The sequence below is a fragment of the Cetorhinus maximus genome, chromosome 9 (genome assembly GCF_964194155.1).
Source record: "Cetorhinus maximus chromosome 9, sCetMax3.hap1.1, whole genome shotgun sequence".
NCBI classification, from domain to species: Eukaryota; Metazoa; Chordata; class Chondrichthyes; order Lamniformes; family Cetorhinidae; genus Cetorhinus; species Cetorhinus maximus.
Window position 1 is genome coordinate 65,135,765 of NC_135887.1, and position 26,860 is coordinate 65,162,624.

The 26,860-nt window shown below is 45.1% G+C and overlaps 1 protein-coding gene across 1 annotated transcript in view; it reads right to left on the reverse strand.

Moving 5' to 3' along the window:
• Positions 1 to 26,860, reverse strand: part of LOC144685059 (mucin-6-like) — a 264,923-nt gene that overhangs the window by 184,779 nt on the left and 53,284 nt on the right. Inside the window, exons 10-11 of the mRNA XM_078549593.1 lie at positions 25,991 to 26,066; positions 9,063 to 9,200 (exon numbers count right to left, since the gene is read on the reverse strand). Of these exons, the coding sequence (XP_078405719.1) occupies positions 9,063 to 9,200; positions 25,991 to 26,066 (214 nt within the window). The remainder of the gene's footprint in view (positions 1 to 9,062; positions 9,201 to 25,990; positions 26,067 to 26,860) is intronic.

Below are 26,860 nucleotides of genomic sequence, written 5' to 3' on the forward strand. Positions count from 1 at the left end.
ACTTTATGAACTCATCATGCAGGCTACCTTTGCTAAATTGATTCATCCAGTCTATATTTAGAATAAAATCACCCATGATTATTGAAATATCATTCTCACAAGCTCCCATTATTTATTCCTGTATACCCCCGTCCGACAGTGTGGTTATTGTCAGGGGGCCTATAAACCACCCCACAAGTAACTTCTCACCATTACTATTTTTCAACTCTACCCAAATTGATTCTACATCTTGATCTCCAGAGCTAAGGTCATCTCTCTCTATTGTAGCAATGTCATCCTTAATTAACAGAGCTGCCCCTCCACCTTTTCCTAGCTTCCTGTCTTTCCCAGATATCATATACTCTTGAATATTCAGGATCCAGCCTTTGTTATCCTGCAACCATGATTCTGTAATTGCTATCAGATCATACATATTTATTTCTATCTGTGCAGTTAATTCATCTGTTTTGCTATGAATGCTACATGCATGCAGATACAGAGCCTTTAGTTCTGCCTTTTTACTACCTTTGTGACCGCTAGCCTTATCTGCTGATGCACTCAAGTTTGTATCCTCTGTACCTTCCTGCCACACTCTGATCATCATATTCCTACCTTGCTTTCTTGCCTTGTCTTCTCTATTTAATTTATCACATCTTCCCAAACTTGATCCTTCGCTCCCACTATTTAGTTTAAAGCCCTCTCTACCTCCCTAGTTGTATAACTCAGCAGAACATTGGTTCCAACACGATTCAGATGAATACCATCTCAATGGTACAGCTCCCACTTTCCCCAGTGCTGGTGCCAGTGCCCATGAATCGAAACACATTTCTCCCATACTAATCTTTAAGCCACACAATTAACTCTCTGGCTTGAATTTCACGCTTGGCGTGTGCACCAATTAAGGTCCACCCAGCATGAAACGTTTCTTCTCAATGGTTGGGAAGGGCCAGAGCTCCCTGAAGGCAGCCGGGGGATAATCTTTGGATTCCATCCGGGAAACCATTTCATTCATGGCCTTACCAGCGGCTGGAGACGTCAGGCGGGAGAGCACTTGGGGGGGGCTCCCCTGTTTCTCTGACGAGTGCCTCGCAGTCCTTGTGGAAGAGGTCGGTGTCAGGGATGGCAGAAGGAGGCCAAAGACTGGGAGGAGGTGGCAGCTGAGGTCAGCAGCACAACGTTGTGTGGCACACATGGGTGCAGTGCCGCAAAAGGATCAACGATCTGCTGCACTCGGCAAGGGTGAGTACCGATTTGGCATGGATCAGTGTGGAGACGTGTTAAGCGCTGGCCATCCGCCGGTGGAGCTCAGGGGTGTTAGAGTCTGAGTGCCAACTGTCACTGACACCAGACCCAGCCAAGGGGGTGAGCCCTGGCTGCTTGGCCTGAGTGCCTTGCGGGTCAAGGGCCACAACTCGGATGTGCCCTGGGGGGGGGGAGGGGGTGGGGTTTGCCAGACTGCAATGGCGCTGCAGGTAGAGAGGGACAAATCAATGCTCCTCTGCAATTTCAGAAGAGAAGCCATAGCACCAAAGAAAGAACTAAGGCAGGCAAAGGCCCCGCGCCCCCCCAAACATCCTCATTCTGACGAGATACAAAATGGATGCCTTGGAGCTGGAGCGTCACCACCCACCTCAGCCAGCCAGTTGTGGACAGGCAGGGGTCTCTGACGAAGGTAAGAGTGCAGTGCAGAGAGGTGAGAGTGTCAGATTGTGCAAACAATCTTCTGTAGTCTCATCATTAATGGGAGTCTCAAACCTGGTGTCCCCATTGATCACTGAAAGACGATGGCACCATGATGCCATGGTCTCATGATCTCCACTGTCTCACCAGGGCTCCTGGCATGCACAGTGACAGTGTGATGACTTAAACCAATGATGTGTTGCTGTTCTACCCTAGAATCACTAGCTCACCTAAAAACGCAGGACCCCAAAGAGCCACCCTTGGCGCCAGGAGATCACTGGGCTTTAGATGCACCTGCATCACACCCCCTTTCTGAAACAAGCACCAGCGCTGATACCAGAACCTCGGTGGGCATTAGATCGTCAGCGAGAACATCGGTGCATAGCGGTGAGGGCATTTCACACTGGCTTGAGGAGCAGGCGGAGGCAGAGAGTACCCAGGGCGCGGGCAGTCAGAGAACTGCTGCAGTCCAGGACAATGCTGAGTGAAAGGCAGATGAGCCTCTGGAGTCATCCATTAGGCAGCAGGTGCTGGTTGTCCAGCGGAGTGTGTAGGAGGATCTGGCAGAGATCCATGAAGGTATACGTGCCATGACGTCTATTATGGAGGAGTCCATGCAGAACATGAGCACTGCGTTAACCCTCATCACCAAGTGCAGTGCCTCCTCCATTGAGAGAATGGCAACTTTCATGGAGACGCAACTCCAGGGACAGAATCAGGGGTTCCTGGGGTTGTGCTCGGACCTGCAAGCCCTCACACAGGCAATGACCTCAGGAGGTCAGTGCCAGTGGGGGAGATGGATGAGGCACCCAGTATCCCAGTTGATACCCAACCATCACTGGTGAGCAGGGAGGTCCAGAGCGACCTCACGTTGGCACATGAGCTGCTCGTTGTCCCTGCGGGCTCCTCTCAGGGTGCTCTGGATGATGGCAGCAGCTCCTCCGCCCCTTTACCAGTGACCGTGGCATCTGATGAGGCTGCAGTGACTGGGGAGATGCCAGCTGTGGCACTGGCCGCTCCCTCCGAGGCAGGGCCAGTACAGGCTCCACTGGCCAGAGGATGACCGCCAAGGTCACCAAGGCCAACAGGACAGCACAGTCAGCATGCTTTCTCCAATGCCGCAGCCAGCGGGGTGGCAGGGGGGGGTGGGTGGGGGGGGGGGGGCACAACAAGACACAGCACTCACAAACATAAGTTTAAGGCACCATGAACACAAGAGGAACTGTTCGTGGGTAATCTTCTGTTCTGTAATGTTTTGTTACCATGTTTACTGGTGTGACCATTAACATCATATATTGCTATGTTCATCTGATGTGAGTGTCAACACGTTATAAATTTTGCTTTTGTCTTAATGGCCTGAGTTTACTTCACTTGTTTTGTAGGTGCCAGTATATCATGCTGGACATGAGTGGCTTTAAAATTTATTGCACAGGCACTGGGTGGACTTTGGGTTCAAAGGAAAGGGTAATTTCAAACATCCAAGATGGAGGTGGCACCCCTGGCATGAAGTGGAAGCAGATCATTGGTAGCCTAGCTGAAGGAGCGTTGGATCAAGGAATCCCTGGTGTCCCTGCCTCTCTAAAGGATCCAGGGGTCTGCTTCTACGTCCTCACCATTCCCCTCACTGTGCTCCTCTTCTGACTCACCACTGGATTCATCATCTGTAGCCTGTGGAGCTGTCTCAAGATCCTCTTCCTCCAATGGGTGCCCCATTGCCAGAAACAGATTGTGGAGAGTGCAGAATACAACCACTATCAGTGAGACCCACTCCAGACGGTATTGTAGTGCTCCCACTGAATGATCAATGCATCGGAAGCGCATCTTCAGAAGACCAATGGTCTTCTCCATTACCGCCCTTATGGAGGCTTGACTCCTATTATAACGGTGCTGTGCCTCTGTTCTTTGATGGCGGAGAGGTTTCATGAGCCACCTTTTCAACGGATAGCTTTTGTCACCCAGCAGCCATCCATCCAGCAGAGCTGGAGCAGTGAACAGCCTTGTGAGGGTCTGAGGATGTAAGTGTGATGGGAGTTGCCAGGGTACCTTGCACAGACTTGATGAATCTGTGTCTTGTGGTCACAACTATCTGGACATTCATCAAGTTGAAACCCTTCCTGTTGACAAAGGCAACCGGCTGACCTGCTGGCGCCTTAATGGCCGCATGTGTGCAGTCGGTTGCACCCTGGATGTGGAGGAGCCCAACAATCGCTGAAAATCATCTGGCTTGCTCAGCCTGGCTGGCCTCATCTGTATGGAAATGAATAAATATCATTACCCACCTGAACAGAGCATCAGTCACCAGCTTGACACAACTGTGGACAGCTGATTCGGACACTCTACAAAGATCCCCCACTGACCCCTGGAAAGAGCATTTCTTTTTATTCACTCACGGGATGTGGGCTTCGCTGGATGACCAGCATTCATTGCCCATCCCTAGTTGCCCTTGAGAAGGTGGTGTTGAGCTGCCTTCTTGAACTGCTGCAGTCCATGTGGTGTAGGTACACCCACAGTGCTGTTAGGAAGGGAGTTCCAGGATTTTGAGTCAGCAACAGTGAAAGAACGGAGATATATTTAAAAGTCAGGATGGTGAGTGACTTGGAGGGGAATCTCCAGGTGGTGGTGTTCCCATCTATCTGCTGCCCTTGCCCTCCTACGTGGTAGTGGCCGTGGGTTTGGAAGATGCTAAGAAGCCTTGGTGAATTCCTGCAGTGCATCTTGTAGATGGTACACTCTGCTGCTACTGTGCGTCATTGGTGGAGAGAATGAGCGTTTATGGAGGTGGTGCCAATCAAGTGGGCTGCTTTGTCCTGGACTGTGTCCAGCCTCTTGAGTGTTGTGGGAGCTGCACTCATCCAGGCAAGTGTGGAGTATTCCATCACATTCCTGACTTGTGCCTTGAAGATAGTGGACAGGCTTCAGGGAGTCAGGAGGTGGGTTACTCGTCGCAGGATTCCTAGCCTCTGACCTGCTCTTGTAGCCACAGTATTTATATGGCTAGTCCAGTTCAGTGTCTGGTCAATGGTAACCCCCAGGATGTTGGTAGAGGGGGATTCAGTGATGGTAATGCCATTGAACATCAAGGGGCGATAGTTGGATTCTTTCTTGTTGGAGATGGTCATTGCCTGACACTTGTGTGGCGTGAATGTTACTTGCCACTTGTCAGCTCAAACCTGGATATCATCCAGGTCTTGCTGCATTTGGACATTTGACTGCTTCAATGTCTGAGGAGTCGCGAATGATGCTGAACATTGTGCAATTATCAGCGAACATCCCCACTTCTGACCTTATGATGGAAGGAAAGTCATTGATGAAGCAGCAGAAGATGGTTGGGCCTAGGACACTACCCTGAGGAACTCCTGCAGTGATGTCCTAGAGCTGAGCTGACTGACCTCCAACAATCACAACCAACTTCTTTTGTGCTAGGTATGACTCCAACCAGTGGAGAGTTTTCCCACAGATTCCTATTGACTCCAGTTTTGCTAGGGCTCCTTGACGCCACACTTGGTCAAATGCTGCCTTGATGTCAAGGGCAGTCACACTTACCTCACCTCGGGAGTTCAGCTTCTTTGTCCATGTTTGAACCAAGGCTGTAATGAGGTCAGGAGCTGAGTGGCCCTGGCGGAACCCAAACTGGGCATCAGCGAGCTAGTTATTGCTAAGCATGCGCCTCTTGATAGCACTTTTGATGACCCCTTCCATTACTCTACTGATGATGGAGAGTAGACTGATGGGGCGATAATTGGCCAGGTTAGATTTGTCTTGCTTTTTGTGTACAGGACATACCTGGGCAATTTTCTACATAGCTGGGTAGTTGCCAGTGATGTAGCTGTACTGGAACAGCTTGGTTAGGGGCGCTGCAAGTTCTGGAGCACAAGTCTTCAGTAGCATTGCCGGAATATTGTCAGGGCCCATAGCTTTTGCAGTATCAAGTGCCTTCAGCCATTTCTTGATATCACATGGAGTGAATTGAATTGGCTGGAGACTGGCATCTGTGATGCTGGGGACCTCCAGAGGAGGCCGAGATGGATCATCCACTCAGCACCTCTGGCTGAAGATTGTTGCGAATGCTTCAGCCTTATCTTTTGCACTGCTGTGCTGGGCTCCTCCATCATTGAGGATGGGGATATTTGTGGAGCCTCCTCCTCCAGTGAGTTGTGTAATCATCCACTACCATTCACGATTGGATGTGGCAGGACTGCAGAGTTTAGATCTGATCTGATGGTTGTGGGATCACTTAGCTCTATCACTTGCTCCTTATGCTGTTAGGCACACAAGTAGTCCTGTGTTATAGCTTCACCAGGTTGACACCTCATTTTTGTTTTAGGTATGCCTGGTGCTGCTCCTGGCATGCTCTCCTGCACGCTTCATTGAAACAGGGTTGATCCCCTGGATTGATGGTAATGGTAGAGTGGGGGATATGCCAGGCCAGGTGGTTACAGATTGTGTTCGAGTACAATTCTGCTGCTACTGATGGCCCACAGCGCCTCATGGATGCCCAGTCGAGTTGCTTGGTCTGTTCAAAATCTATCCCATTTAGCACGATGGTAGTGCCACACAACACAATGGAGGATATCCTCAATGTGAAGGCGGGACTTCGTCTCCACAATGACTGTGTGGTCACTCCTACCGATACTGTCATGGACAGATGCATCTGCGGCAGGCAGATTGGTGAGGATGAGGTCAAGTTTGTTTTTTCCTCTTGTTGGTCCCTTCACCACCTGTTGCAGACCCAGCCTAAGAACAAAGAACAAAGAAAAGTACAGCACAGAAACAGGCCCTTCGGCCCTCCAAGCCTGCGCTGATCATATTGCCCGTCAACTAAAACATTTTGCACTTCCGGGGTCCTATCCCTCCCTCTATTCCCATCCTATTCATGTATTTGTCAGGCTGCCTCTTAAACATCACTATCGTACCTGCTCCCACCACTTCCTCTGGCATCGAATTCCAGACACTCACTACCCTCTGCGTAAAAAACTTGCCCCGCACATCTCCTCTATAGTTTTCTCTTCTCACCTTAAATCTATGTCCCCTAGTAATTGACTCTTCCACCCTGGGAAAAAGCTTCTGACTATCTACTCTGTCCATGCCACTCATCATTTTGTAAACTTCTATCAAGTCACCCCTCAATCTCCGTCGCTCTAGTGAGAACAATCCGAGTTTCTCCAACCTCTCCTCATAGCTAATAACCTCCAGACCAGGCAGCATCCTGGTAAACCTCCTCTGCACCCTCTCCAACGCCTCCATATCCTTCTGGTAATGTGGCTACCAGAATTGCACGCAATATTCCAAGTGTGGCCTAACCAAGGTTCTATACAGCTGCAGCATGACTTCCCAGCTTTTATACTCAATACCCCTGCCAATGAAGGCATGCATGCCATATGCCTTCCTGACCACCTTATCCACCTGCGTTGCCACTTTCAGTGACCTGTGGACCTGTACACCCAGATCCATCTGCCCGTCAATGCACTTAAGGGTTCTGCCATTTACTGTATAATTCCTACCTGTATTAGACATTCCAAAATGCATTACCTCGCATTTGTCTGCATTAAACTCCATCTGCAATTTCTCCACCCAAGTCTCCAACCGATCTATATCCCGTTGTATCCTTTGACAATCCTCTTCACTATCTGCAACTCCTCCAACCTTAGTGTCGTCTGCAAACTTACTAATTAGCCCAGTTACATTTTCCTCCAAATCATTTATGTATACTACAAACAGCAAAGGTCCCAGCACTAATCCCTGCGGAACTCCACTAGCCACAGCTCTCCATTCAGAAAAGCATCCTTCCACTGCTACCCTCTGTCTAGCAGCCATGTCATTTAGGACTCGGCCAGCTCGGTCAGTACCGAGGCACTCTTGGTCATGGACATTGAAGTCCCCCAACCAGTGTACATTCTGTGCCCTTGCCACCCTCAGTGCTTCCTCCAAGTGATGTTCAACATGGAGGAGCACTGATTCATCAGCTGAGGGAGGGAGTAACGTGGTAATCAGTAGGAGGTTCCCTTGCCCATATTTGACCTGATGCCATGAGACTTCATGGGGTCCGGATTCGATGTTGAGGACTCCCAGGACAACTCCCTCCTGACTGTATACCACTGTGCTGCCATCTCTTCTGGGTCTGTCCTGACGGTGCCCTGCCATTGTTGTTTCTGGTGCCTAGGTCGATGCTGGGTGGTCCGTCCAGTTTCATTCCTTTTTTGTGACTTTGTTGTGATTTGTAGCATCAAGATTCCTGTGCCCATTTTTAGGGGTTATCAAATTTTTAGACCAAAGTAAAAAAGAGATTTAAAACTTCTTTTAAATTTGTTTCTTCAGTGTTGGTCCTCAGTTCACCTTTCATGCCATTCTTAGTATTCCTCAGGTCACATATTTTGGCTCAAAAAAACTACATTGCCATAGGTCTGTTTTACAGCCAATCCATTCCTTCACTCAAGAAATCAGGCCAAATTTCACTTTTGTTTTCCAAATTCAACCTGCCATCCTACACAGCCCTATCAGCCCAGTGAACCTCAGCCCTACCATTTGTTAGTGTCAGCTGGCCTGCCCAAGAATGAACAACAAATGGAAGAAGAGACCTGGCATAATGAGGCAATTTCTTAACTTCACAATGTTGGACTATTTATAGTGTATAAGCAAACTCCACCCCCACTTACTTCAGTGCTTGCTTTCCCTAAATGAGTAATAATTTCATCCCATTACCCACTTTAAGCCTTATTTTGCTCTAAGCCCCCAATTATGGAGACTTTTTGCCCCATGTTACCCCCATTTCTCCAATAAGCAACATTTTGGTCCCATTCCTGCTCCCTCCCACCCCTCCCCCCGCTTCCACATTGAGCACCTTTCTGTCCCTGTGCCTCCAAACCCCACTAAACATTATGTCATTCCCATTAACAGCATCCAACTCCTCTGCTCCCTCTCACCATGCAGCATTTCTGCCAATCCCCCACAAAGCCTCCACTTCCCAACTTGGGCAACATCTCAAACATTGGATCCCCACTGAGCAACATTTCTGTTTTGCATCTATGCCTCCCAGCCATTGGGCAGAATTCCTTCCCCCGCCAACCACTTCCCATGCCCACTCCACCAACTAAGCAGCCTGCAGCTTCATCACTTATCACAGCATCTTAGCACATCTACCTGTGGCTCCCGCCACTCCATAAAACAAGATTTTTGCACTTTGCCTCTGTCTTCCTAAGCAAGACCCTTGTCCTCAATCCAAATCAAAGTACCAGTGAGGACCCTTCCTTTGGTCACAATTTCCACTTTGAGTTGACAGCTTCATTAAGCTGAGGCATTTAACTGTCACAAATTAAGCCCTCACATTAGAATATTCATAATATTCTACAGCATAATTTCCAGACTCATGTGCTAACAGTTCAGTAATGCAAATTAATTCTGCTTACCGTGAGTGGTTGTGGCAAAGCTCTCATCAACAATAATGTACAACTGTAAAAATGGATGGGTTTGAACTTGCATCTCCAGGCCAAAAGTGGATTTTAGCTGAATGTAGCTGGAAGACTGCCTATAAATTGCAATGTTCCCTAAAAAACAAGATTATATAATCAATAAATGCATTGTTAAATTGTTTATTTAAAAGACGGAGTTAAAATTAATGCACAAAATTGAAAAATGATCACCTATATTTCACTTAAAAGAAAGTACTGTCAAATGTGAGTTGGAGAAATGGTTTTATTCCTTTAATTCTTTCCTTAGCGTTTTTGCAAGAGAAACTGGTGCTATTTCAGTGCAACTTTGAAATTCTTTTGTGTCTATAAAGTGCCCAAAATTTTCAGGAGCAAACAACTTCCAGCAATGAGAGAGATAGTCAACTGTTCTAGTAATTCTAATGTTTTTTTTCTTTGCTGTTTGATTAGAGAAAGTGAGAAAATACTGTAACTGTAGAGCTGCCCTAGCATCCATCATGTAAGTGAACCATTATAAAACTAAGAGGATGGCTTGGATTTTTCATAATTTTCGGTTCATTAAAGTGCAGAAGAAGAAAACCTGAATCAGTATTTCTAAAAGGCTTCCTTTTGTTCTCGCTGAAGAATTAGAAAAGGAGAAAAATCTTCTAAAGGGCGACACCAGTAAATCCTCCGCTATGAAATGAGATCTGTCAAGCAATAAGTGAAAAAAGAAAACAATTGGAGACCAAACAGGGAAATTGAACAAAAGAGAGAATATTGATGCCATTCATACCACACTGAAGGCTGTAGCATTGACAATGCTTTCCCAACAGTGTATTTATTGCCTGCTTGCATCGTTCTGAACTCGGGGAGTCAATGCTCTGTGCTCATTCTGCTAAGATCATTAACAGTGATACACAGGATGAAGTGGTAATATAAATACTTGTGCCTGAATTTTCACACAGGTGGAGAGGCCCTCCAACTGTGAGAAAATGCCGGCAGAGGCCCAAATTCAGAAGTCCTGACCTGAATCTGGCCTCCGCCGTTTTCGCAGAGGGTGAATGGGCGTGGGTTCTAAATCGCCCATTTGTGATTCATAAGAGCAATTACCCATATAAATCAGCAGCTGCCTCCACTCATGTTAGTAGTGTAGGTGTCTGAACTGCAAAGTGTGCAGATTAGACCTGGTAGGAGCAGATCTGAATCTTTTGGATTTGTTTGGATAGCCTTTTGGAGAGGTAGGGTACCACTTTGGATAAAGTTCCAGACAGCTTTGGGAGATGTCAGGCACACATTGGGAGAGGTCAGGTGCCCTTTGGGGATGTTAAAAGTAGACACAATTGTACTTAAAACGTGCATAAACTCACTGGAACTGTCTAAGCTGTCAAAGAACTGTCCAGTTCTCAAAGAACTGTAAATATTCAAAGAACTGTTAAAGCTGTCAAGGGATGTTAATACCACTGGACAATAAATTTTAAGTGTGGGGTTTTAAAAGAAATCAGCACCTGATATTTTACTCTGTTGACATAAACATGAGGGTTGTCATTATAAGAGTTGTGCTGCATGACTAATTTTACAATCTAACATTATTACAGTGGGGTGCCTGTTAAGTGAGCAGTTTGGTTGAAAGTGTTTATTTTCATAAGAGACTAGCTGAAGGAATTTCAATGTTTTGAAAGGCATTTTTACCATTGAGAGTGTCAATAGACACATGACTTTACATTATATCAGCATGGCTCCTGAGGTTTGCCCATGGTGGATACTAGGTGAGTTAGCAAGGAGGGGGTAAGGGCAAAGGGTAATGGGTGGGGGACACCGGTTGGCATGAGTTGGAACTGTTGGCTTGGGGCTATAAAGGGCCATGGGATGAGTGGGGGACATGGCTTGGCATAAGATGTATGAAGGGCCATTGGGGATGGGTGGGGGCATGGAGTGGCATGGGGTATGAGGAGTTATGGGATGGACAGAGGAGCATAGGGTGGCATAGGGAACTTGAGGGGCCATGGGGTGTGGGTAAAGGTGCATAGGGTAGCATAAGGGGTATGAGGGAGCATGGGTGGTGGGTGGGTGGCATGACGTGTTATGGGTGGGAGATGGGGGGAGAGGGGGCGGAGAGGGAGTTGAGGAATGAGGCCTGGAGAGATGTTCTTTGTTTTAATCATTTTTTAAGTTAAATTCAACCAAGTGCCGGAGCACAGAGGCAGGGCATCTGGCCAGCCTGCCTCCGCACTCAGCAGCCTCCAAACCCATTCTGGGGGCAGCAGGCCCGACTTCTAATCCAGCCTGCCTCCCTGAATAAAAGTCCAACCTTCAGTGCCCCTTTATCTCAGGTCAGGTTCACGGGGCTGGGAATTGTTCCATCTCTGTGCTCCTGAGTGACAATCCAGACCTTAAACCTGTTGCTGGATTTCTGCATTACAGTATTTTTATTCAGATCCAAACTCTCAAAAACTCTTCATCTGAACACCCAAATTAGAGGTATTCAATAAGAGCAATGCTGGTTTAACAAGCTGGATTGTCTACTGCAGAAAAGCTCTGCTGCAGTCTTCCATGCTTTTGGCTGACAGGCTAAGGTTGCCTCCATAATACCAAATGCTTATACTGATATCCAGATAGGTAAAAAGGCTAATTCTAGGATTCCAAAATCCCAACTAAAGTACGCTGCTATTCCACCATATTTGGAAGCTGTTGTCAAACACTTCATGGTGAAGGGATGGGGATGTTGGGGAGGGGGAGGAATAGAGGGCGGAGGTCACATAAGCATTCTCCCAACTTTGATAACAACTTTTTTGAGTCCAGACAAACTGGTGGAAGGCATTATAGTTTTTAATATTTACCACCATCACAGATCTAATATTTTAGTTTTCTCATTGAAATGTGAATGGCCAAGCAGGGCCTTACAGGAGGTCTTCTCTGAATTTTGGCTGCCTTGCAAAAATTCAAAGCACACAAGTCACAAATAAAGCTACCTTAACTGGATTCTGACTGCCAATGTGATTATTAATTATTAAAATGAATTAAGGAGTCTGTGAGCTCTTTTCAACTAATAAACAGTCAATGGAGGCGCAGCAGGTTACCAGCAATTGCTTCTTACCTTAAGAAATATATATGCTTTATGACAGGCTTTGAAATGAGTGATTTATGTACAATGGTCACCTTTCTCATTCTGTCAGTGTCAGCTGTGGCACAGTTGGTAGGACTCTCATCTCTAATTCAGAAGATTCTGGTTCAAGTCCCATTCAAAGACTTCAACATCAAAATCAAGGCTAGCATTCCAGTGTAGACCTGAGGGAGTGCTACGCTGCCAGAAGTGCCATCTTTCGGATGAGATGCTAAGTGCTCTGTCTACTCTCTCATGTGGACATAAAAAGATCCCATAGCACTACTTCAAAGAGCAGGGGTTCCCCAGGATCCTGGAGCCAATATTTATCCCTTAACGAACATCACAAAAACAAATTATCTGACAATAATAATTATCATTATCATATTACCATTCGTAGGTGCTTGCCATGCTCATATTAGCTGCTGTGCTTCCCCACATTACAGCAGTGAGCACACTTCAAAAGTGCTTCATTGTCTGTAAAGGACTTTGAGTTGTCCCGCGGTCATGAAAAGTGTTATACATAAGTGCCACTCTTCCTTACTTTTTCTGAGATCACCTCTCTGGTAGCTTCAATTGGCAGCACACCTGTTCATTTTATCCTGTATTTTTTTTCTCTAGACTGTGTGCAAGAGCAGCAGCTTCCTTTATCAGTATGTAAATTGGGGCTTAAAGAAGAAAATCAAACAAAAGAACTGTTGCAAAATACTTGTCCTTGATGCTTTGTGGTCCGGATTTCTGTATTAATGGCTTAGAGATCCATTTTTGCTGAGACTCCATGAAAAAGTGGGTTCTGATACATTGTGGGAGTGAGTTTCCACAAGGGTTCTCCAGGTCCATCCACTGTAACTTGAACAGGAGTGCAGGGAAACCTGGAAAATGGCAAATATGGCCACTACTCCATTTTTCTGGGGTTTCCATGGCTCTTTCGTGGGGTTATTGATGGAGGTGTGTGACAATACCCACGGAAATTCACCTCTGCATATCCATAAACACACTTTCTGTGAAAAGTAAAATCTTGGAATGCCACCTCTATTGGTGGCAGATTAATAAATTTAGTTCAGTGATACCACCTATGGTAACTGATGACGATTTAGGCAAAGTAGATTTCAAATCTTTGGATACAAAGGGTGGTATTTAATGCTGTAATATACCTTTAAGGAATAGCAGCATTACATCACTGGAAAGGAAGTGTGTCAGGCAATCCAGCTTTAGTTTCACTATTGCTTTTAAGCAGAACACACATACAGCTCTACAGTTTTCAAGCTTTATATCTCTGTATAAATGTTCCCATGTAACTAGTCTCAATAAATTAACCCACATTTTTGCACAATCCCTTATAAGTGATAGGTGCCATTGTAGCATTATAAAAATACATGCTGTGCAGCACCAATTCTAAGCAATGCGGTGTTCAGCCTGGTAGCAAGATTAAGTACAGGTACAGCATGGTAAACAGTCTTAGACCATGCTACATGGCATGAGACAACCCTCAACATTTTGCTCAGACTGTAACAGATTCACAGCATTGGGAAGTGTTGAAATCACAGCGTGCTAACTGCACAGCAAAGCTTTGAAAACACAGTGGTCAGTTAAAGAGCTGGTAAGTAGCCAGATCCTTTGTGGCGAGAATGCAGCACATAGTCTGTCATTTCTGTGAGCGGGACAGCACGTCAAGAGGAGCAGCACTGGGTTAGCTCAGTCCAGAAAGGCAAGTAACCGGGGTGTGGGCCAGGTCAATAGTGAGCAAGGGAGAGTCAAACAAAAAAATCCACAAAAAAAAGCCATCATAAAATCAGGTCAGAGAAAGTTGCGATTATAACAGGCGGAGCTTCGGAAAAGTGTGTGAAAGTGGCTACATCAACACTCATCCCAGGTACTATGAGAGAAGCACGGTTAAAGGGATAATGTCAAAACGTCCACAAAATTCCCCAATTTGAATTGGGATGCAGTTGACCTACTAACCAAATTCAAAATATTTAAACAGCATATAGAGCTATGGTTTCTTGATTCAGGTGTGTCTGAACCAGACAAGCAAGCCATAAAAATTCACCTAGCAATTGGGAATGAAGATCTACATGGGCTGAATACGTCAAGATTAACAGCAGAAGAGCTAAAGGATCTCTTAAAGATATGGACTGCATTGGAAAACCAGTTTAGAATCAGGTTAAACTTCCGTATTCATTGGCTAGACTTCATGTCATTCCAACAACAGCCTACAGAATTATAGACCAATTTGTCAGGATATGCAGGGAAAAGGGTACATACTATGATTTTTCAAACACAGAGATAGCAGACATAATTGTTGAGTTGGTGATCGCAACCTCTTCCATGGAAGAATTCCAGAAAGATCTGCTAGACAAGCTATTCAAGGGTGAATGTAAGTACGAAGCGATCCTTGAAGGTCGATAAAGCTTACTGGCCCTGAGTACAACCACAATTGTTGATGCACTTACTAGAACACCTAAACATGCGGAGGGTGTAGCCTTCTGCATGCACCAAGGAAATGCCCAGCTTTCCACCCATTCTGTAAGGCATGTGGCAGAAAAGGCCTTGGTAGTGGCACTGCACTAGAGCAAAGGGTGATGTAGCCACAAAGAGCTGTGCACTGATCCGGACAGACCACACACAATGGGTACCTTCAAGCAATAAGAATGACTGTCTGGTATCCCTTCAAAAAGATATGCATGAGTTGATTGACAAACCAGAAAATGATGATGATGTGCACAATAAGACTATGAGCGGTGAACACGTGTCTCACCATCTCATGGAAAACATAGCCCCTCCGCCGGAGAGTTTGTGGGGGGTGGGGGGGTTAACGTGAAATTGAATGGATGGGCTTCCCTCCCACCCTGGCCTCTCAGCAATTTTACGCGAGGCGGGTGAGGCCTCAGGTGAGCCGCCCACCCTTGGCTCAGTTGAGGCCCTTAAGTGGCTAACTAATGACCACTTCGGGGCCATTGCCTGCCCAGTCTCAAATTTTCAGCTAACAGGAGAAGCTTTCAGGTATGGGAGAAACCTGAATATAAATGGGTTTAGTCCACAGGTGGGAAGGGAGGGGCGCCTCCATCAGGGTTCCCCTTTTAACATGGGGCGCCCCTCCCCATCTGCCAAAGGGCCAGTAACCGCTGGACCTCCCTCCCCGCCCCCTCCGGCCTCTCCCACAACCACCCAAACTCCCACTTTCCTTCCCAGCCCTGAGACCCCCAAAAACTTACTTTTTCCTTGAATCCCAGGACGTAGGCTCCAAGGACTGCATGCAGTGTCAGTCCTGTCCACTGCAGCTTCTGGAACTGCATGGTCTAGAGAGCTACTGCCAATCCTAAGGCTGGGTTTCCTCCTTAGTGAGGGGCACAAGTCCCGCCTGCAGCCAATTAACACTCTTTGGAGCGTCAAATGGCTGTGGGACAGACAGTGTCAGTGGGGATGTGTTCCCGCTGAATCTTCAGATGGCAGGATGGGGAACCCCGTCATCCTAAAAATCGTGGCCATAGATGCCATCTCGCCGTCTGAAGTGTTTGCCAAGGTTCAAATTATCTGCCCTAAGAAAGTTGGTAACTACTTGTTATTGGCCAAGATTGACACAGGGCCAAGTGCCAACATACTACCCCTGCAAATTCTAAAAGACATGTATCCACAGACATGGAAGGCCATGGCAAAACCTGCTGCTGTGAAACACTCAGCATACAACAGTTCACTGATTCCATGTGCAGGTTCCAGAGCTTTGAAGTGTAACTACAATCAATCCTCCTAGGTGTCATAGATGTTCTACATTGTGGAGACTGAAGTCCCAGCAACCACAGGAATACCAGCATGCCGTAACCTCGCACTAGTCACAATCCATGGAATTGGTCAGACATCATTTGGCAGATCAACCTCAGAAACTTTCCCTATCACTTCAGTTCATGACCTAACATCGAAATATCCAGAATGTTTCAACAAAATTGGCAGTATCAAGGGAGCCACGGCATAACACTGTTACGTTCCCAGCTGCTGTTAATACTAGACGAGTCAGGTCCCAGAGTAAAACCTGGCTTGATAGATCCTACTTTTTCTTTTTAGAAACTGTGGAGGAAAGTTGCTGAACAAATTTACAGGTGTCTGCTGATGAGCTTTTAATACAAAGAATAAAATATTTATTTCAACAAAAAAAAACATGGTCCAAGAGTGGTATGGGAGAAGTGAGTTCTGGTTTGTGGGGCACTGGCATCAGTACTGGGGAAAATGGGACTGTACCATTGGGATGGTCTACACATGAACCATGCTGGGACCAGTGTTCTTGCAAACTGCATAACTAGAGAAGTAGAGAAGGTTTTCAACTAAATAGCGGGGGCAAGGGATCAAATGTGGGCAGGTGTGGTATATCAAAGAGTAGAGGCAAGGGAAGAGAGGAGGGTATTAATATGAGAAATGATATACAGACCATTACAAGAAGGGACAGAGAGTACATGTCTTAAGGGTAAATCAACAGATAAGGCTAGAGGTTACAAAAATAATAAAAGGAAAAAATAAAGGCTCTATATCTGAATGCATGTAGCATTCGAAACAAAACAGATGAACTGATAGTGCAAAAAGAGATTAATAACTACGATCTAATAGCCATTGCAGAGACATGGCTACAGGATGGCATAGATTGGGACCTGAATATTGAAAGGCATGTGACCTTAGGAGGGATAGAAAGTTAGGAAAAGGTGGAGGGGTGGCTCTGCTAATTAAGGATGACATTAACACAAAAGACATTGATGACCTAAGTTCAGGAAACCAGGGTGTAGAAGCGGTTTGGGTAGGGATGAGGAATGATAAAGGCAAAAAGTCACTTGTGAGAGTGGTGTACAGGCCCCCTAATAGTAATTACATGGTAGGACAGGGTATCAAAGAAGAAATGGTGAGAGCTTGTCAGAAAGATATGTTGATTATTATGGGGGATTTTAATCTGCATATAACCTGAAATAATCAGGCAAAGGTAGAGTAGATGATGAATTCGTAGAATGTTTGAGATAATTTCTTAGATCAGCACGTTCCAACGAAAAAGAAAAATCCAAGGGTAGGACCCATCATCCGTGGTTAACTAAAAAAAGTTAAAGATAGTATCAAACTTAAAGTAAATGCGTATAATTGAACAAAGGTGGGTAGCAGGTCAGAAGATTGGACAAAATATTAAAAACAGCAAAAAATGACAAAGATTGATAAGGAAGGAAAAATTAGAATACAAGAGAAAGCTAGCTGGAAGCATAAAGACAGATAGTAAAAGTTTCTGATACTTAAAAAAGAAAAGTGTTAAAGTGAGCATTGGTCCTGTAGAAAGTGAGTCTGGGGAGTCAATAATGGAAAATAAGGAGACGAATTGAACAGGTATTTTGAATCGGTTTTCACTATAGAGGTCACATGTGACATCACAAAAATGGCTGTAAGTCAGGAATTGGAAGGGAGAGGGGCACTCAAGAAAATTACTATCACCGGAGTACTGGTACTTAGCAAATTGTTGGAACTATGGGCTGACAAGTCCCCGGGTCCTGATAGATTTCATCCTAGGGTCTTAAAGGAAGTGGCTAATGAGATGGTTGGTGGGTTGGTTTTAATTTTCCAAAATTCACTAGATTCAGGGAAGGTTCCATTAGATTGGAAAATAGCAAATGTAACTCCTTTATTCAAAAAGGGACAGAGACAGAAAGCAGGAAACTATAGGCCAGTTAACCTAACATCTGTCATAGGAAAAATGTTAGAAGCTATTCTAAAAGACATTATAACAGGACACTTAGATAAATTCAAGGTAATCAGGCAGAGTCAACATGGCTTTGTGAAAGGGATCATGTTTAACCAATTCATTGGAGTTCTTTGGAGGAGTAACAGGTGATGAGGATAAATGGGATCTGGTGGGTGTACTGTACTTGGACTTTCAGAAGGCATTTGATAAGGTGCTTTATCAAAGGTTATTGTGGAAAATAAAAGCTCATGGTGTAGCATATTGGTATGGATATAAATTTGGCTAGCTAACAGGAAACAAAAAGTAGATGTAAATGGGTCATTTTCTGGTTGGCAGATGTGACGAGCGATGCGCCACAGGGATCACTGCTGGTGCCTCAACTCTTTACCATTTATACAAATGATTTGGATGAAGGGACCGATGGTATGATTCAAAATTTGCTGATGACACAAAGATAGGAAAGAAAGTAAGTTGTGAAGAGAATATAAGGAGGCTACAAAAGGATATAGATAGGTTAGGCAAGTGGGCAGAGACCTGGCAAATTTGGGAAAACGTGACGTTGTCCATTTTAACAGGAAGAATAAAAAGCATATAAATCCAAATGGTGAGGAATTGCAGAGCTCTGATATGCAGAGGGATCTGGATGTCCTAGTGCCTGAATTGCAAAAGGTTAGTATGCAAGTGCAGCAAGTAATTAGCAAAGCTAATAGAATGTCATCATTTATTGTGAGGTGAATTGAATACGAGAGTAGGGAGGTTATGCTTCAGTTATACTGGGCATTGGTGAGATCACACCTGGAGTATTGTGTACAGTATTGGTCCCCTTATTTGAGGAAAGATGTAAAGGCACTGGAAGCAGTTCAGAGAAGGTTTACTAGATTAATTCCTGGAATAGGCAGGTTGTCTTATGAGGAAAGGTTGGATAGGCTAGGCTTTTATCCGCTGGAGTATTGAAGAGTGAGAGATGACTTGATTGAAACATATAAGATCCTCATATGGCAGGGAGACAGTGGGTATATTGGTAACGTCACTGGACTAGTAATCCAGAGGCCCAGGCTAATATTCTGGGGACAAGGGTTCAAATCCCACCACAGCAGCTGGTGAAATTTAAATTCAGCTAATAATCTGGAATTGAAAAGCTAGGCTCATTAATGGTGACCATGAAACCATTGTCAATCGTCGTAAAAATCCATCTGGTTCACTAACATCCATTAGGGAAGGAAATCTGCCATCCTCCCTGGTCTGGCCTACATGTGAATCGAGACTCTCAGTAACGTGGTTGACTTTTAAATGGTAAAGCCGTTGAAATGGCCTAGTAAGCCAAACAGTTCAAGGGCAATTAGGGATTGTCAACAAATGCTGGCCTTATCAGTGACATCCACATCCCATGAAAGAATTTTTAAAATTCTGAGTGAGCTTGACAGGGTGGATGTGGAAAGGATGTTTCCTCTTGTGGGAGAATCTAGAACTAGGGGGGCCCTGTTTAAAAATAAGGGGTCGCCCCTTTAAGACCGAGATGAGGATTTTTATTTCTCTCAGAGGGCAGAGACACTTTGGAATTCTCTTCCTCAAAAGGTGGTTGAGGCAGAGTCCTCGAATATCTTTAAGGCAGAAGGAGATTCCTGATAAGCAAGGGAGTAAAAGGTTATGGGGACAAGGCAGGCATGTGAAGTTGAGGCTAAAATTAGATCATCTGAATGGCAGAGCAAGTTCAAGGGGCCCAGTGGCCTACTCTTGCTTCTAATTTGTATGTTTGTATGTCAAAATGAACTGTATGACACCAGACAGAAAGTTTGGAAAGATCTCAATGCAAACACAAGATGATGATTTCAATTTCCACTATTCCTTTACCATAGCAATATCTTGACATACACATAAACCAGTGAGAGTTACCACTAGCTTGATACAAAGGCTCCTCACTTGGAACTGTCACCCAACTCTATCTCTCCCTGAGGCATCCAAACAACACATTATAAAAATCAATGGGTGGAATCATCCCAGATTTGCACTAACTGATGGGGGGTTTTCACGCCGTATCGTTCCAAACGCGCCACATTATTTATGCATTCCCAGGAAACATGCTGTTTCCATGGAGGGCGGGCTCTCATTCGCCCGCCTGCCTTCTTTCGCAGGGAGCCATAGTTAAAGTCCAGCCGCGCGCACACATCTCAGTGTTTCCAGACCACGACTGCTGCAGGGAAGGCATGGCCCTGAAAGGCAAAAAGACTGCAGCCCCCAGGTTCGGCAACATGTCCCTGGATGCCGTGGAGGCCCACTGGGATGTCTTCTACCTCACTCTGTCCGCAAGATGGGCAGTGGCATGACCAACCAGGCTTGGGGGACAGTGGTAGCAGTGGTCAGCGCCAACATCCGGCAAATGAGGACAGCCACCCAGTGCCGCAAAAGAATGAATGATCTCCTCCGTTCCGCCAGGGTAAGTCACTCTTCTCATCACTCTCAACTCACACACTCACAAACCCATCACACATCCACAGGGCCCGCGCTGACTGCCGATTCAAGGGACATCACCATTCACTCTCTTACATTCACCGTCGTGGTCCTCATCCCATCCATGGGACCACTCTCCACCCACACAGACCAGGCAGACTTATTATCTGGCCTGGCAGGCATCCTGCTTGCACTTTCTCCATCTCTATTCATGCAGAACAAGCTGGCACGCAACAAGAGGGAGAGGTCACAGACCAGTGGAGGAATGCCTGAAATTGAGGTCCTCACGGAGTTTGAAAACAGACCATCCAGCTGGCCAGTAGCGATCTGGGCCGATTCTGTGCTGATGATGAGGTAGGCGGTGCTCTACCAAGTGATGGTCCAGCAGAGCAACATCCATCAGACAGCCACGATGTGAGCGATGTGTCCTGTTTCACAGGCCACTGCCATGCACTAATTATCCCCCCTTGCTTCCGCGGGCACATCTGGGAAACAGCCGATGGAGTCCATGACCCAGGGCCTCCAATCAATCCATGAAGAAACCTCTGAAGAGGAATCTGGAGGCACCCTCCTTGAAGTCTTGTCACAGCGCACACCCACACCCTCCAGCAGAGACATACACTTTGGTGGGACTTAGCTTTAGAATACCCTCGGGGATAACAATCTAGTGAATACATCTCAATGTCTGATCCACAGCAGGCGGCGGCAGAGACTTCCCTGTTGTCCAGCACTCGGAGGGCTGCTGGAAGCCAGAAATTTGCTGAGTCCGAATCGGATGATGAGCCCCTGGACTCGGTCATGTCACAGTTGCTTGAGCTGCAAAGGCAACCTCGGGAATATCAGGAAGGGATGTCCACTGCACTCCTCAGATTGCAAGGCACAATGGAGGAGTCCGTTCACCTTCGCTCTGGGGTGATGTTGCCGACATGCCAATGCACTGAGGTTAACACTGGTAGGATGGCGACAGCCATGGAGACCTTGGTCCACAACATTGGTCCTGCACTGCTGATGCCATAGTTGTGCTCCAACAAGGTGTACACAAGACGGGTGCTGGGCAGCTCAATCTCACTCCAGCTACCCCTTAAAGTCATAGAGTTATACAGCATAGAAACAGGCCCTTTGGCCCATTGTGTCTGTGCCGGTCATCAAGCACCTTTGTATCCTAATCCCGTTTTCCAGCACTTGGCCTGTAGCCCTCTATGCAATGGCATTTCAATGCTCATCTAAATATTTCTTAAATGTTGAGGGTTCCTGCTTCTACCACCCCCTCAGGCAATGTGTTCCAGATTCCAACCACCCTCTGGGTGAAAAAACTTTTCCTCAAATCCCATCGAAACCTCCTTCCCCTTGCCGTAAATCCATGCCCCCTGGTTATTGATACCTCCGCTAAGGGGAAAAGTTTCTTCCTATCTACCCTATCTACTCTTCTCATAATTATGTAAACACCTATCAGGTCCCCCCCCCCCTCAGCCTTCTCTGCTCTAAGGAAAACAACCCTAGCCTATCCAGTCTATCTTCATAGCTGAAACGCTCCAGCCCAGGCAACATCCTGATGAATATCCTCTGCACCCTCTCCAGTGCAATCACATCCTTCCTATAGTTGGCAACTTAGAACTGCACACAGTACTCCAGCTGTGGCCTAACTAGCATTTTATACAGCTCCAACATAACCTCCCTGCTCTTATATTCTATGCCTCGGCTAATAAATGCAAGTATTACATATGCCTTCTTAACCACCTTATTTACCTGTGCTGCTGCCTTCAGGGATCTATTGACTTGTACACCATGGTCCCTCTGATCCTCTGTACTTCCTAGGGTCCTACCATTCATTGTGTATTCCCTTGCCAAGTTAGTCCTCCCAAAATGCACCACCACACACTTCTCAAGGTTAAATTCCATTTTCCACTGCTCTGCCCATCTTACCAGCCCATCTATATCGTCCTGTAATCTAAGGCTTTCCTCCTCATTATTTACGACACCACCAATTTTTGAGTCATCTGCAAACTTACTGATCATAGCTCCTATATTCACGCCTTAATCATTAAGATTAAGCACCAATCCCTGCATACACTACTTGTCACAGGCTTCCAATAGCAAAAACAGCCTTCGACTGTCACCCTCTGCCTCCTGCCACTAAGCCAATTTTGGATCCAATTTGCCAAATTGCTCTGGATCCCATGGACTCTTACCTTCTTGACCATTCTCCCATGCGGGACCTTGTCAAAAGCCTTAATGAAGTCCATGTACAGTACATCAACTACACTACCCTCATCTACACAGCTAGCCACCTCCTCGAAAAATTCAATCAAATTTGTTACACATGATCTCCCCCTGACAAAGCCTTGCTGACTATCCCTGATTAATCCCTGGCTCTCCAAGCAGAGATTAATCCTGTCCCTCAGAAATTTTTCCAATAGTTTCCCTACTGCTGATGTTAAACTCATTGGCCTCCAATTACATGATTTATCACTACTACCCTTCTTGGATAATGGTACTACATTCGCCATCCTCCAGTCCTCCTGTGGCCAGACAGGGTTTGAAAATTAGTGTCAGAGCCCCTGTAATCTCCTCTCTTGCCTCACACAGCAGCCTGGGATACATCTCATCTGGGCCTGGGGATTTATCCACTTTTAAGCCTGCTAAAACTGCTAATACCTCTTCCCTTTCAATGCTAATTTGTTCAAGTATATCCCAGTCCCCCTCCTGATTTCTACACCTACATCATCCTTCTCCATAGTGAACACAGATGAAAAGTAATCATGCAAAACCTCACCTACATCCTCTGGTTCCATGCACAGATTTCCACTTTGGTCCCTAATGGGTCCTACTCTTATCCTCTTTCCCTTAATATATTTATAAAATGCCTTGGTATTTTCCTTTATCATGTCCGCCAGTGTTTTTTCATGCCCCCTCTGCGCTCTCCTAATTACTTTTTTAAGTACCCCCCTATAATTTCTATACACCCCTAGGGCTTCCGCTGTTTTTAGCCCTCGGTATCTGCCATGAGTCTCCTTTCTTTTCCTTATCCAATCCTCTACATCTCTTGACATCCAGGGTTCCCTGGACTTGATGGTCTTACCCTTCATCTTTACAGGAACATGTTGGCTCTGAGCTCTCACTATTTCCTTTTTCAATGACTCCACTGGTCTGACGTAGACTTTCCTACAAGTAGCTTCTCCCAGTCCACTTTGGCCAGCTCCTGTCTTATCATATTTAAATCGGCCTTCCCCCAGTTCAGGTCCTCTATTTCTGGTCCTTTTCGATAACTACCTTAAATCTTACAGAGTTATGGTCATTATCCCCGAAATGATCCCCCACTGACACTTCTACCACTTGCCCAGCTTCATTCCCTAAGATTAGGTCCAGTGCCGCCCCTTCTTTCGTAGGACTTTCTACGTGCTGGCTCAAAAAGCTCTCCTGGGTGCATTTTAAGAATTCCGCTCCCTCTAAGCCTTTCACACTAAGACTATCCTATTTAATTTTGGAGAAGTTGAAATCCCCTACTATTATTGCCCTATTATTTTTATACTTCTCTGAGGTTTGCCTACATATCTGCTCCTTATCTCCCCCTGACTACCTCCACTAAACTGATCACTTTACTGAGCCCCATAACTGATCATTCAGTTAACGACTGTCCTACAAGCCTTGCAGTTTTTCTTCTCAGAGAGCTTACAATCCCTGTCTTCTATGATCCAAAATATGAACACATTTCTCTCATCTCCTGTCTTTCCTGCGTCTGTGTCTCTGGATCATGTCGCGAGGCAACAGTAAAGCTTTTTTGCTTTCTCATTCCATTTTTAACATCGTTACAACAGGGAAGGGAGAATGCACAGTTTCTGTAGCCCCACTACTCCACAGGTCGCACCATAAGTGTAAGTGTTTTATTCACTCACCAAAATTGCCAAATGTTTACTTTTGCTATTATTAAAACCGGAATAAAAGAGACTTGAACCAGGCTTCTTTCAATAAACTCAGAATGAATGATTTGTTATGAAAAGAAACTTCTTTGAAAAACAAGTTGCAAAAACTGGCTAACATACAATTTACAATTTGGAAGTGTAACTGTATACTCCTTTAAATCCCAACACACACACACACACACACACACAACAGACAAAATAAATAAGGTCTTTGCAGAGGCTGGTGTTTCAGAGAAAAAAAAAAACACCATTTGGCCAACAGGAAAACTTTATGAAAAAAGGATAAAGTTCAAAGGGTTTTGATCTGGTGTTCCTGCGTGCAAAGATGGATCGTTGGTCACAGTAGTTGTCTGGAAGTTCTTTCTAAAGGAGCTTCAGTGTGAAGGAGAACAGAACAACATCAATGTCCTTGGGATTTCTCTCTTGTCTCAGCTTCTCAGGTTTCTAAATACAGATGACTTATACTGGGATGAGGATTTCTAGCTGTATACTTATAACTACACTGAATTTAAGACAAGGCAGGGAAAGTGTGATTTGGGCAACCATCACCTTTTTAGTTTATTCCCAAACTGAATCCGAAAAACAAGTTCAAAACCTAAACCCATCTCGGTCAGGTTGCTCCCAGAAAATCACCAGGGCATCTCAGCCTCTGAAAGCAGTAGTTTTTCTCTAGCAATTAAAGTTCAAATAAACAAATCGTTCTTATCTCCTCAGGTGCCTTACTGCTCATTTAACTGAAGTCATGTGACTTCTTGGCAAAGGAGTTTGCTTACAGTCCAAAATGAACTTAAAGCCTTAAAAAGAAACCCAAGTCAGTTTCAAACAAAGTGTCCAAATAATTCAATATCTTTCTAGTGTTTAAAAAGACATAGTTCTTGGAGATATGTATTCATAACATGCTTCCATCCTTAAGGAATGAAACTCCCTTTCCAAATGTGTTTCATTACAAAGTGTGCAAGAAAAACACATGCAGCATATGAAAAGAAATTTGAACGTGCACTCACTCATTCTCATTCACTCCTTATACAGGACCTATACAGCTTACTCTGACTTTCTTAATTTCCAGATAATGCCAACATAATTACATTCTTGATAATGCATCAGCAATCATATTAATCTTCCCAGCAATATGAACAACCTTTAAATTATAAGGCTGTACTCATAAACTCCATCGGAACAGTCTGGCATTCTGAGTCTTAAATCTTTCCACAAAGGCCAAGGGATTATGGTTAGTATATATTAGTGTTTTTTCATAACCTTGAAGGGCATACTTCAAAATGTGTACGAGCTAGCAACAATCCCAGTGTTTCCTTTTCTACCTTAGCGTATCTCTTTTGATGCCAATTTAATTTTTGTTTAGAAAAGTGCCCCACTGGCTTCTCTATGCCCATTTCATCTTCTTGCAATAAGACTGCACCCACCCTCAAGTCACTAGCATCGATTGTCACATTTGAAGGGTTTAGCTGAATTAGGGGTGGCTAACATCAGCTCATTAGTTAGGAATGTCTTCAGCTTCTCAAAAGCTGCCTGACACTCCCTTGACCATACCACATTTGCATTATTTTGCAATAGACCTATTAGTGGAGCAGCTATTGTGCTGAAGTTTGGCACAAACTTACAATTGAAGCCTGGCATCCCCAAAAATCTCATGGCTTCCCATTTAGTTTTAGGGGCAGGGAATTCCACCAAAGCCTGTACTTTCGCTGCTCTTGGCAACATTTGTCCTGAGTAAGTTACCTGCGCTTTCATAACTCACTCTTGGCACTAGATCTGCTGACTGTAATCATTTCAATAGGGTTTCCAAATGTTTGAAATGATCTTTCCAAGTTTTGCTGTAAATCAATACATCATCCAAGTAAGCCACACAGTTAGGAACACTGGTTACAACTTGAGTCATTAGCCTTTGCAAAGTGGCTGGAGCATTTTTTAGCCCAAATGGGATCATTCGACAGTGGTATAGTCCATTTGGCGTAATAAAAGCCGATATCTCCTTGGCTTACATCGTTAAAGTTACTTGCCAGTATTCTTTCAATAAATCTATCTTAGTAAGGAATGTGACACTGCCAATCCTGTCAATACAATCTTCTAAAAGTGGGATTGGGTAGGAATCTGCTTTTGTTACTGCACTAACCTTTCTATAATCTATGCAGAATCTGGTTAACCCATCAGGTTTAGGCACTAACATTACTGGAGAACTCAAACTACTTTGACTAGGTTCAATTAGGTGATTTTCCAACATATATTGAATTTCTTCTTTCACCTGAGCCTATTTCTCCAGACTTAAATGACAAGGTGGTTGTTTTATAGGAGAAGATTTCCCTATAGCCACATCGAGCATGGCTAAAGTTGTATGCCCTGGTTTACCCTACAGATTCTTTTAAAACCAGTTGATTCATTCGGTGAATCTCGGGTAGCAAATTAAAGAATGTCCAGTCCTTTATCCCAATCATGGGGATATTCATGACAATATTCTCTAATCATTGTTTTCAGAGTTTGATGGTACCTCTCTAAGATTCCCTATGTCTGTGGATGATATGCTGTGGACTTTAACGGTTTTATACCCAAACTACTAAAGAATGCAAGTCCACCAATTGATCTGGTGCATTTTGCGCAACACAAATGCCAA